Source organism: Pongo pygmaeus, chromosome 1 (assembly GCF_028885625.2).
Source record: "Pongo pygmaeus isolate AG05252 chromosome 1, NHGRI_mPonPyg2-v2.0_pri, whole genome shotgun sequence".
NCBI classification, from domain to species: Eukaryota; Metazoa; Chordata; class Mammalia; order Primates; family Hominidae; genus Pongo; species Pongo pygmaeus.
In genome coordinates this window covers 207,539,649-207,552,516 of record NC_072373.2, presented here as the reverse complement: position 1 = coordinate 207,552,516, position 12,868 = coordinate 207,539,649, and the positions used below count along the sequence as shown (strand labels likewise).

General features: G+C 45.9%; 1 protein-coding gene across 1 annotated transcript; it reads left to right on the top strand.

Annotated features, from left to right (window-relative positions):
• The first annotated feature begins 12,157 nt into the window (after positions 1-12,157).
• Positions 12,158-12,656, top strand: LOC129042033 (large ribosomal subunit protein eL29-like). The gene is given in 1 exon segment (XM_054497643.2): positions 12,158-12,656. A coding segment is annotated over 1 exon segment (468 nt). The 5' UTR covers positions 12,158-12,185; the 3' UTR covers positions 12,654-12,656.
• The last annotated feature ends 212 nt before the right edge of the window (positions 12,657-12,868 follow it).

Sequence of the window (12,868 nt, the reverse complement as noted above, 5' to 3'; positions counted from 1 at the left end):
CAAAGTGCTGGGATTACAGGCGTGAGCCACCGCGCCTGTCCTGGCTCTTGTTATTATTTTCTGTTTGTATTCACCCATCCATTCCTGAAAAGCCTAGAGTTGACCCTGCATGGTCTTTCTGTCTCCTTTCTTGCTTCTTAGGCAGGAAGAACGCAGAGAAGAGATGAGGCAATTTGTACAAAGGACAGCAACTGTATCCATGTCCCAGAAGGAAATCTACACAACCTTGAGTAAGTGCCTTCACTCTCTTGGGACTCAGTTTCCCCATTTATAACACAAGGTCTAGAGGACATTTCAGCTCTGACCACCTGGTGGGCCTTTTGGTTTTGTTTTAAGAGACAGGTCTCTTTCTGTCACCCAGGCTGGAGTGCAGTGGCACGATCACGGCTCACTCGAACTCCTGGACTCAAGAGATCCTCTTGCCTCAGCCTCCTAAGTAGCTGGGATTGCAGGCGTGAGCCACTGTGCCTGGCTCACCTGGTGTTTTATGCATAATGACAGCACCAAGTTTGTCCTGCTGGGCTGCCTCCAGAGCTCATGTTGAGGGGGTGACAGGGGAACAGCAGATCAGGGAGGAGAGACCCCTAAACACTTGCTTATCACTTAGAAGAGGGTGACTGGGACCATTTGGGGATGGGCTGAGGATGACAGTGATTCTCTAACAAAGAAAAAGACTTGGTGTGTGCTAGGCAGTGTCCAGGAACTGATGGGACCATCGATGATGATGGCAGCTTCTATTTTTTGAAACCCACTCGGTGCCAGGCTATGTAGGGCATTTTACGTATTTAAGATCTTCATCCTTATAACACTGCTAGAAAGAAATGACCCCTTTTAAAAGATGAGGAAACAGATTTAGAGCGGTTAAGTCCCTCATTTAAAATGGCAGAAATGGGATTTGAACCCAGGAAGATCTGGCATCAAATTCCTGTGCTTTCTAAGGCAGCACTAGTTGGGAATTGCTGGAGATGGAGGAAGAGAAGTCAGCACGTACATATTTCTTCCCATATGTTAAGCAGGCAGACACTATGCATATTTCATCTAAACATTGCAGCAATCTTACGAGATACGTATTGATGTTCCCATTTTTATAGATGAGCAGGCTGAGGTTCACTGAGGCTAAGAATTAGAATCGTGGAATAACAGCAGGGCTAGTTAGGGATTCCTAACCTGCTTTTATGCTGTGGACCCCTATGGCAATCTGGTAAAACCTATGGAATCCTCCTCAGAACATACTTTTAGTTTTTTATTTCTTCTTCTTATTATTATTATTTTCAGACAGGGTCTTGCTCTGTCACCCAGGCTGGAGTGCAATGGCAGCATCTTGGCTCACTGCAACCTCTGCCACCAGGGCTCAAGTGATCCTCCCACCTCAGCCTCCTGAGTAGCTGGGATCACAAGCGTGTGCCACCATGCCCGACTAACTTTGTATTTTTAGTAGGATGGGGTCTCACCATATTATTCAGGCTGGTCTCGAACTCCTGAGCGCAAGTGATCTGCCTGCCTTGGCCTCCCAAAGTGCTAGAATTATAGGCATGTGCCACCGCGCCTGGCCTATTTATTTTTATTTTTTGAGACAGCATATTGCTCTGTCACCCTTGCTGTAGTGTCGTGTCTTAAACATAGCTCACTGCAGCCTCAACCTCCCAGGCTCAAGGGATTCTCCTGCCTCAGCCTCCTGAGTAGCTGGGACTACAGGCATGTACCACCGCACCTAGCTAGTTTTTGTGTTTTTTTGTAGAGACAGAGTTTCGCCATGTTGGCCAGGCTGGTCTCAAACTCCTAAGGTCAAGGGATCCTCCTGCCTCTGCCTCTAAAAGTGCTGGGATTACAGGTGTGAGCCACCATGCCCAGCCTTTATTTTATTTTTAAAATTTCAACTTTTATTTTAGATTCAAGGGGTACAATGTGTTGGTTTGTTACATGTGTATATTGGGTGATGCTGAGATTTGGGATATGAGTGATCCCATCACCCAGGTACTGAGCATAGTACCCAATAGGCAGTTTTTCAACCCTTGCCCCCTCCTTTCCTCCCTGCTCTAGGAGTCCCCAGTCTCTATTGTTCCCATCTTTATGTCCATGTGTACCCAGTGCTTAGCTGCCATTTATAAGTGAGAACATTTCACATTTGGTTTTCTGCTTCTGTGTTAATCACTTAGGATAATGGCCTCCAGCTGCATCCATGTTGCTACAAAAGTAATGGTTTTGTTCTTTTTTTTTATTTTTTACATAGTCTCCCTCCGTCACCCAGGCTGAAGTGCAGTGGCACGATCTTGGCTCACTGCAACCTCTGCCTCCTGGGTTCAAGCGATTCTCCTCCCTCAGCCTCCTCAAGTAGCTGAGACTACAGGAGCGTGTCACCACCCCAGCTAATTTTTTTTGTATTTTTAGTAGAGACAAGGTTTCACCATGTTGGCCAGGCTGGTCCTGAACTCTTGACCTCAGGTGATCCACCTGCCTCGGCCTCCCAAGGTGTTGGGATTACAGGCGTGAGCCACCGTGCCCGGCCATGTTTTCTTTATCCAATCCATTGAAGGGCATCTAGGTTGATTCCATGTCTTTGCTATTATGAATAGTACTGTGATGAACACACAGTACACGTGTCTCTTTGGTAGAATAATTTATTATCCTGTGGGTACATACCCAGTAATGGGATTGCTATGTTGAATGGAACACCTCCCGGGTTCAAGCAATTCTCCTGTCTCAGCCTCCTGAGTAGCTGGGACTATAGGTGTGCACCACCATGCCTGGCTAATTTTTTTGTAGAGATGGAGTTTCACCATGTTGGCTAGGCTGGTCTGGAACTCCAGACCTCAAGTGATCCACCCACCTTGGCCTCCCAAAGTGCTGGGATTACAGGCATGAGACACCATGCCCAGCGGTAGTGTTATTTTTAAGAACATGTTTTAAAATGCATAAAATAAAATACATAGAATTGCTAAGGAAATCAATGATAAGGAAATACAGTTGCCAAAATATATATATTTTTAAACCCTGACAAATCCATGACATAATAATAAAAGTGCTGCTTTATTAACACATTGCATAACAAGATCTAGCAGCTGGTCTAATAACCACTCTAATTTCAAAGTAGTGATGAGCATAAAATATATTTTCTGTGATAACCATAAAGTGATACAAAAATATCTGTGATTTTTCATGGGTATGAAAGCCACAGAAATTACTAATAATAAGTGGTTTATAACCTCCATTCATAATTGAAGTGATGCTAACTTTCAAATACATGATGATGAGAACACAGATGTAATTTTTCCCTATCCAGGCTCCACCTGAATTCTCTCCATGGAGCTATTGTGGGGGTTCATGGGCCCAGCTTAACACATCTTCCTAGACTGTAACTGTGGTCACTAGATTGAACTATTTTATTTATTTATTATTTAAATTATTATTTATTTTATTATTTTTTTTTTTTAGATGAAGTGTCGCTCTTGTCCCCCCAGGCTGGAGTGTGATGGCACAATCTCGGCTCACTGCAACCTCCACCTCCCAGGTTCGAGCAATTCTTCTGCCTTGGTCCCCCCAGGCTGGAGTGTGATGGCACAATCTCGGCTCACTGCAACCTCCACCTCCCGGGTTCAAGCAATTCTTCTGCCTTGGTCCCCCCAAGTAGCTGGGATTACGGGCGCCTGCCACCATGCCTGGCTAATTTTTCTATTTTTAGTAGAGATGGGGTTTCACCATGTTGGCCAGGCTGGTCTAGAACTCCTGACCTCAGGTGATCCACCTGCTTCGGCCTCCCAAAGTGCTGGGATTACAGGTGTGAGCCACCGAGCCCGGCCTATTATTATTATTATTTTTTTAGTTTTTGAGACTGGGTTTTGCTCTGTTGCCCAGGCTGGAGTGCAGTGGCACAATCTCAGCTCTCTGCAACCTCTGCCTCCTGAGTTCAAGCAAGCAATTCTCTCACCTCAGCCTCTGGAGTAGCTGGGACTACAGGCGCGTGCCACCATGTCCAGCTAATTTTTTTTTTTTTTTGAGACAGAGCCTCACGCTGTCATTCAGGCTGGAGTGCAGTGGCACGATCTCAGCTCACTGCAACCTCTGCCTCCCAGGTTCAAGGGATTCTCATGCCTCAACCTCCCAAGTGGCTGGGATTACAGGTGCCCGCCACCCTGCCCGGCTAACTTTTGTATTTTTAGTAGAGACGGGGTTTTGCCATGTTGATCAGGCTGGTCTCGAACTCCTGACCTCAGGTGATCCACCCACTTCAGCCTCCCAAAGTGCTGGGATTACAAGCGTGAGCCACTGCGCCAGGCCTATTTTTGTATTTTTAGTAGAGACAGGGTTTCACCACGTGGGCCAGGCTGGTCTAGAACTCCTGGGCTCAGGCAATCCGCCCACCTCAGTTTCCCAAAGTGCTGGGATTACAGGCGTGAGCCACTGCACCTGGCCTGAACTATTTTAGAAATGAGACTTTGTTGTGCTTTGGTAACCTCCCGATGGCTTGTTTCATTGAAGACTGAATGACCAAATGTGTGATGCTCTCCAGCTCCACTGTACATACCTGGGGAAGGAAGCCTTGTGCTTGGATGACCCATACTAGGGGACAGGACCACCAAGAGACTGTGATACCTATACAGGGAGGGTCCGCCTGGGCAGACCAATTCTTTCTGGTTCTTAGTGGCTTCCTTGGGGATCTTGAGTATGTGACAATGTGCTGCCCAAAGTTTTCTTTCTTTTTTTTAATAGGCAAGGTCTCATTCTGTCACCCAGGCTGCAGTGCAGTAGCGCAATCATAGCTCACTGCAGCCTTAAACTCCTGGGCTCAACCCCACCCTCCTGAAGAGCTAGTACTACAGGTGTGCACCACTACACCCGGCTAATTATTTAATTTCAATTTTAATTTTTTTTGAAATGGAGTCTTTTTCTATCACCCAGTCTGCAGTGCAGTGGCACAATCTCAGCTCACTGCAACCTCTGCCTCCTGGGTTCAAGTGATTCTGCTGCCTCAGCCTCCCAAGGAGCTGGAATTACAGGCATGTGCCATCATGCCCAGCTAAATTTTGTATTTGTAGTAGAGACGGGGTTTCGCCATGTTGGCCAGGCTGGTCTTGAACTCTTGACCTTAAGTGATCCGCTCACCTCTGCCTCCCAAAGTGCTGGAATTACAGGATTTTTTTTCTTTTTAAGAGATAGGTCTCTCTATATTTCCCCAAATGATCTCATATTGCTGGCCTCAAATGATCCTCCTGTCTCAGCCTCCCAGTGTGTTAGAATTACAGGCGAGAGCCACTGTGCCTAGCCCCAAGTTTTTTCACACTCTCTTAGATCAACTTTTTTCATATTAACTTAGACTTCTTATCTTAGGCCTGGCTCTGTTTCCAACAGATAAGTTTTCTTCTCTCCTAAATGAAGGTCTTCATTAGATGAAGACCTACCATGTGCCAAGAAGCATAGCAGCAACTGGGAATGCATTTATTCATTCAATCTGCGTTTTTTGAGTGTATTGTTAGTCAAGACTCTTTTGCACTAAGATTCCAAAAAAGTGGGAGGGGAAGAGAATACTTATTGGCTCACATAACTGAAAATGTCTAGGAATAGCACCAACTCAAATATAGCTGGATTTCATTCTCTATTTTTTCTACCTGAACCACAAGGCCTGAGTGGGAGAAGGAGAGGCAGAGAGGGACTCCCTACAGGAAATCAAGTTGCTGACCCCATGAGAAAAGGGAACGGACGCTGAGAAAGGGAAGCAGATGCCGTCTGATCTAGTTACCTCCTATGCACCCCATTGGTGACAGAAAGACGTCACCCTAAATAGCACAAGATGGCAGAACACACGACAACTAAAAATAAGCAGAAGAAACCAGTGGATTATGGGATTACTCCCGTAATCCCAGCAGTTCGGTAGGCCAAGGTGGGAGGATTGCTTGAGCCCAGGAGTTCAAGGCTACAGTGAGCTATGATTGTGCCACTGCACTCCAGCCTGCGTGACAGAGCAAGACCCTGTCTCAGAAAAAGATAAAAGAAAAATTTAAAAAAAAAAAAAGAAAAGAAAATACCAAAAAAGAAAACAAACAGAAGTTGATTGCAGGGCCACAGAAGGGTTGCACTCAGGGACAGAACAAACAGGGGCCATGGGAGGTGGGCCTGGCAGTAAACAAGAGGGTGTGGTGACTCCCAGTTTCCAAGAGAGGATGTGATTGGCTTGTTTGAATGATTCCCTGGGCTGGCAGGAAGGTGAAACTGGGTATGTTGAGGACCAGGTGGGTGAAGCTCATCTGGCTGATGGGGGAACTAGCAGGGTGGGAACTGGGCTTTGGGGCCCCATGAGGCTCAAAGATGCCAGGGCAGCAAATGAATGTCAGACCTTACAACACATCACCTGCAGGGCCTACTGTGTGCCCGGTGTGCTCTTAAACAAGGGGGTTGCTGAGCTGGGTGGTGCCGCACACATCTGGTGCTCCTGACTTTGAACTGGAGTCCCTGGCTCCAATAGGTCTGTTCTGAATCCAACTCTTTAAGACTGTCTCCGCTGCCTGCCCTCAGCTTGACTACTTCCCATGAAATCCTGACCCACTTTCGGATATTTAGGAACTTAGAAATCACTTCCTCATATGGAGTTGTCTTTCTTTTGCCCTAAATTCGATTTAAAAAAAAAAAAAAAAACCCTAACTATTGAATGACCCATAAAGCCTAAAATATTTACTATCTGGCCTTTTACAGAATAGTGTATTAGTTCCTGGTCTAGAACAATGAATTTCACTGAGAAGGATGCCACCCCAGGCCATGGGGCTTAGGCTGAAACCCAGACCTGGCTGTGGGGTCTTGGCCAGTTTACTTTGCCTCTCTGAGCCTCAGCTTCTTCATCTGTAAAATGGTGATGAAAACAGTACCTACCACAGGATTTGTTTATGGGGTGATGAACATGCTCTGGGTTTAAATAATGGTGATGATTCACAACTTTGTGAATATACTAAAAAAAATCACTGAATGGTACACTTTATTTTTTATTTCTTTTTCTTTTTCTTTGAGACGGAGTCTCACTCTGTCACCCAGGCTAGAGTGCAATGGCATGATCTCAGCTCACTGCAACCTCCACCTCCCAGGTTCAAACGATTCTCCTGCCTCAGCCTCCCAAGTAGCTGGGATTGCAGGCATGTGCCACCATGCCCAGCTAATTTTGTATTTTTAGTAGAGACAGGGTTTCTCCATGTTGGTCAGGCTGGTCTCGAACTCCCGACCTCAGGTGATCCGCCCGCCTCAGCCTCCCAAAGTGCTGGGGTTACAGGCATGAGCCACCGTGCCCAGCCTAATTTTTTGTATTTTTAATAGAGACAGGGTTTCACCATGTTGGCCAGACTGGTCTCAAACTCCTGACCTCAGGTGATCTACCCACCTCGGCCTCCCAAAGTGCTAGGATTACAGGCATGAGCCACTGCACCCGGCCTGAATGGTACACTTTAAAAGGATAATCTTATGATCTGTGAATTGTATTTCAATTTAAAAAATGAGCCTGGACAACACAGTGAGATCCCTCTGTCTCAAAAAAAAAAAAAATTAGCTGAGCATGGTGGAGTACACCTGTAGTCCCAGTTACTCGGGAGGTTGAGGTGGGAGGCTCGCTTGAGCCCAGGAATTCAAGGTTACAGTGAGCTATGATTGTGCCACTGCACTCCAGCCTGGACAACAGAGCCACATCCTGTCTCTAAATAAATAAATAAAAAGGTACAAACAACCAAACCAAACCAAAACAAAAAAACCCTACCTCCAAAGGCTGCTGTAAGGATGAAGTGAGATAATGTGCGTGAAGAGTTTAGCTCAGCACCTGGTACAGGGTAGGTGTTTTCATCATCACCATCATCATCATCGTCTGGAGGCAGGAGAGTCATTTGAAACAAAGGAATGTAAACAAGCTTGATGTTGTCAACTGATTGTTATTTTCTATTTTCCACTTTACCTAGAATAGTAAAGCATATGGCTAGCAAGCAAAATCAACATTCATAGAAATCACACTATTAAAAATGTGTATTTTTACAGATAAAAATAAATTTATTTTTCTTAAAATATTATGCTTGACAGATTTGACTACGCAAAAAATAAATTTTTCTTTATGGCAACGACACTGTTAACGAAGCCAAAATAACAGATTAAGGACAAATTTTTCCACATAAAACAAAGGGTTCATACAAAGAATTATCCTAAGAAGTGCATAGGGGCTGGGCGAGGTGGCTCACGCCTGTAATCCCAGCACTTTGGGAGGCCGAGGCAGGCGGATCACCTGAGGTCAGGAGTTTGAGACCAGCCTGGCCAACGTGGTGAAACTCCGTCTCTACTAAAAATACAAAAATTAGCCAGGCATGATGGTGGGCGCCTGTAATCCCAGCTACTTGGGAAGCTGAGGCAGGAGAATCACTTGAACCTGGGAGGTGCAGGTTGCCGTGAGCGGAGATTGCGCCACTTTACTCCAGCCTGGGTGACAGAGCGAGACTCTGTCTCAAAAAACAAACAAAAAACCCCACAAAAATTAGCTGGGCATGGTGGCACACGCCTGTAATCCCAACTACTTGGGAGGCTGAGGCACGAGAATCGCTTGAACCCCGGGGGGCAGAGGATGCAGTAAGCTGAGATCATGCTACTGCACTCCAGCCTGTGAGACAGAGGGAGATCCCATCTCAAAAAAATAAAAAATAAAAATAAAAATAAGTTCATAGGAAGAAGACAAAGAACCCACTAGAAAAATGGGCAAATGGCCGGGCGCGGTGGCTCACACCTGTAATCCCAGCACTTTGGGAGGCCGAGGTGGGCGGATCACGAGGTCAGGAGATCGAGACCATGGTGAAACCCCGTTTCTACTAAAAATACAAAAAAAAAAAAAAATTAGCTGGGTGCGGTGGTGGGCGCCTGTAGTCCCAGTTGCTTGGGAGGCTGAGGCAGGAGAATGGCGTGAACCCAGAAGGCGGAGCTTGCAGTGAGCCGAGATCACGCCACTGCACCACTCCAGCCTGGGCGACAGATCGAGACTCCGTCTCAAAAAAAAAAAAAAAAAGGAAAAATGGGCAAAGGACACAGAGAATTCATAGAAGTTGACTGCAAGTGGCCAAAACACTTAGGAGATCGTGCTCACCCTCCACAGGGAGGTCAGGGAATACACATTTACAACCAGGAGATACTATTTTTCTCTTACAATATTGACAACAATTTAAACAATTAGTAATATATGTGGAAGTGTTAATGAGCCACAAATTGCTACCCTTTTTTTTTTTTTTTTTAGAGATGGGGCCTCCCTATGTTGCCCAGCATAAAGTACAGTGGCTACTCACAGGCACCATCATAGTGCACTGCAGCCTCAAACCCCTGGGCTCCCACCTCAGCCTCCTGAGTAGCTGGTACTACGGGAATGCACTACACACCCAGCTAATATTTTTTAAAAATTGCTCTTTTTTAAAAACTGAAATACAATTCACAGATCATAAACTCATGCTTTAAAGCTTGCTACAATCTTTGAGAAAATCATCTGACATTATTTATTAAAATTTAAAACATGCATATGTAATAACAAAATTATTAAAAATTAAAATGCATACTTTTTGACACAGCAATTCCACTTCTAGGAAATAAACTATGAGTGCTTTTATTAAAGATATGTGTGCAAGGAGATTCACTGAAGCACTCATAACCGCAACAAGCAAAAAAACTGGACCCAAGCTACAAGGCCACCAGTGAGAGAAAGCTGAATGAACGAGTCTACATATCTCACATAGGATGTTACTAGCTACTAAAAAGAATGAAATATTGCATATGGATATGAATGACCGCTAGGACATGGTATTATAGTGAAAAAAGCAAGGTGCAAGCTGGGTGCGGTGGCTCATGCCTGTAATCCCAGCAATTAGGGTGTGCGAAGTGGTCGAATCCTTTGAGCCTAGGGGTTTGAGACCAGCCTGGGCAACATGGCGAAATCCCATCTCTCCAAAAAACTTACAAAAAGTAGCTGAGTGTGATGGCACATGCCTGTGGTCCCAACTATTTGGGAGGCTGAGGCAGGAGAACTGCTTGAACCCAGGAAGTCGAGGCTGCAGTAAGCCATGATTGTGTCACTCCACTCTAAGTCTGGGCCTAGAGTGCAGTGGCACAATCATGAGCCTTTAAGAGCCTGTCTCGGAAAAAAAAAAAAAAAAAAGCAAGGTGCAGAACAGTATTATATGTACAAGATATACAGTATGTCCTGTTATGTAAAACGGGGGGTGGGGGGCAATGCATATACATAATTGCTTATCCATGCTTAATGCAGCCCTGGAAGGATGCACAAGAAAGGTAACACTGGAAGCTTTTGGGGTGATAACCGGGTACCTGGGGTAGGGGTGAGAGGGAGGCTCATTTTTGAATATTCTTGTGTACCTCTGGAGTTTTGAATCATGTGAATTACTTAATATAATTGTAGATTAATTAATAGATCTAAATATATTGGAAAGCTGTCCACTATGTATTGTTAAATGAAAAAAGTATATTCCAGAACAGTATAGAATGATTCTTTTTGTAGAAAAAGGAGAGAAAGCAAAATAAAGGAACAAACATCCTAACACTATACACACATACACGCACATATCTTTGTTTAGGCATTAAAAAAAAAGAAGAATGGGCAGGCGCAGCGGCCCACACCTGTAACCCCAGCACTTTGGGAGGCCAAGGTGGGAGGATGCTTGAGGCCAGGAGTTCAAGACAAGCCTGGGCAACATAGTGAGATCTCATCTCTACAAAACACTTCAAAAATTAACCAGGAATGGTGGCTCAAGGCTGTAGTCCCAGCTACTCAATAGTCGGAGGCAGGGGGATCGCTTGAGCACAGCAGTTCAGGGCTACAGTGAGTTATAATTGTGCCAATGCACTCCAGGCTAGGTGACAAATGCAAAACCCCATCTCAAACTAAACAACTAAACTAAACTAAACTAAAAAACAGCAACAAAAAAAAAGAAAAATGTTCTTTACACATGACCATGCATAACTTCCATAATTAAAAAAAGAGTATTAAAAATAAATTGCCTTTGTTTTTATTTGTTGTCACAATGCTTAATAGTTTTGAGCTGATGACTGTGGTCTGGAAGATTTTCATGCAAATTCTCAGTATCTCAGACACAGCAGGAAGAGCTTCTCTTGTCACCCTGAGACGTACTCTGCAGGTTGGACGTTGCTTTCCCTGTCCTCAGAAGTTTCAAGTTCTGTATTTTTAACCCAACAGCCTTGGCTCTCCAAGCACCTTCCTGCAGAGGTGAGAAAGATGCAGACTTCCCAGGATGTTAAAGAGATCAGAGGAGATGTTTTGGGAAACAGAATGGGAGAGACAGGAGCAGGGGGAGGCATGGGAGGCTCCTGGAACCCAGTGCCAGCCTCTGCCCTCAAGGAGGCAGACTGGGCAGAGGCCCTTCCAGCTCCCCACGGCTGCCTGGGTGTCAGTTCTGTTCCAGCCCCTGAGAGTAGCATTTTTGTTATTTTGGCAGGAGTAGACAGTTATAGGGCTTCATTCCTCAGTGACATCCCTGTGATGCTTCATTCCCACATATCATGAAGGGCTGGGCTGAGTCTTATATGGTTAGTCGCAGTGGGATCTCCAGCCAGCTTGGTTTTCACTAACCTGCTGGCTTTCTTGGATTGATTTACGGTTATGTGCATCAGAGTCCCAGAGACCGGGTCTTCAACCCTATCTCCGCCACGTACTATGTATGGGATTCTGGCCAGGTGACTTAACTTCTCTAAGCCTCAGTCTCCTCATCTGGAAATTGGGGGTGAGGGCAAATAAGCTCCTCTTCATGAAGATTTTGTGAGAGGCATGATGCTGCTAGTGAGCCTGGCACAGGGTGGATGCCACATCTGAAGCCACTGGCCTTAGGCTCAGTGGAGTCACAGCAAGTGGGAGGTGGCAGTGTGAGGTCACAGCAATTCCTCTGTCCTGAATGAGCTGTAACTCTGGGAGTAACCTCATGATGTGAGCTGGATGGGCACTGCGTGCATGTGTGTGGGAATGTGTGGGCCTGAGTATGAGGGAAAGCATGTCTAGAGTTGTCTCTTCCAGGTGATAACATGACTAGCTGGTTCAGTGAGAACTGCGGGCCAACTGTCTGCCATCTTGAAGCCCGAAAAGCAAGAATCAAGGGGCTGTCTCAGCCAAGGCTCTAAGGCCCAGTTTATCAACATAGCCCTTTAGGGGAGCCACGGCTTAAGGTGCAGACATGGCCAAGTCCAAGAACCACACCACACACAACCAGTCCCGAAAATGGCACAGAAATGGTATCAAGAAACCCTGATCATAAAGATACGAATCTCTTAAAGGGGTGGACCCCAAGTTCCTGAGGAGCGCGCACTTTGCCAAGAAGCACAACAAGAAGGTCCTAAAGAAGATGCAGGCCAACAGTGCCAAGGCCATGAGTGCACGTGCCGAGGCTATTGAGGCCCTCGTAAACCCCAAGGATGTTAAGCCCAAGATCCCAAAGGATGTCAGCTGCAAGCTCGATCGACTTGCCTACATTGCCCACCCCAAGCTTGGGAAGCATGCTCATGCCCGCATTGTCAAGGGGCTCAGGCTGTGCCGGCCAAAGGCCAAAGCCAAGGATCAAACGAAGGCCCAGGCTACAGCTCCAGCTTCAGTTCCAGTTCTGGCTCCCAAAGGTGCCCAGGCCCCTACAAAGGCTTCAGAGTAGAGATCTCTGTCTGCCAATGTGAGGACAGAAGGACTGGTGCGACCCCTCTGGGCTGCCGTCTGCATGGGGCTGGGGTCCTACTGTGCTATTTATACGAATAAACCTGAGGCGGGAAAAAAAAATAAAGATTGCCCTCTAAGTCCCTCGTGGGGCATATCAGCAACTCTCCCCCTTGTTCTGCTCCTCACACCTCAAGTGAGATTAGACAAGCACTG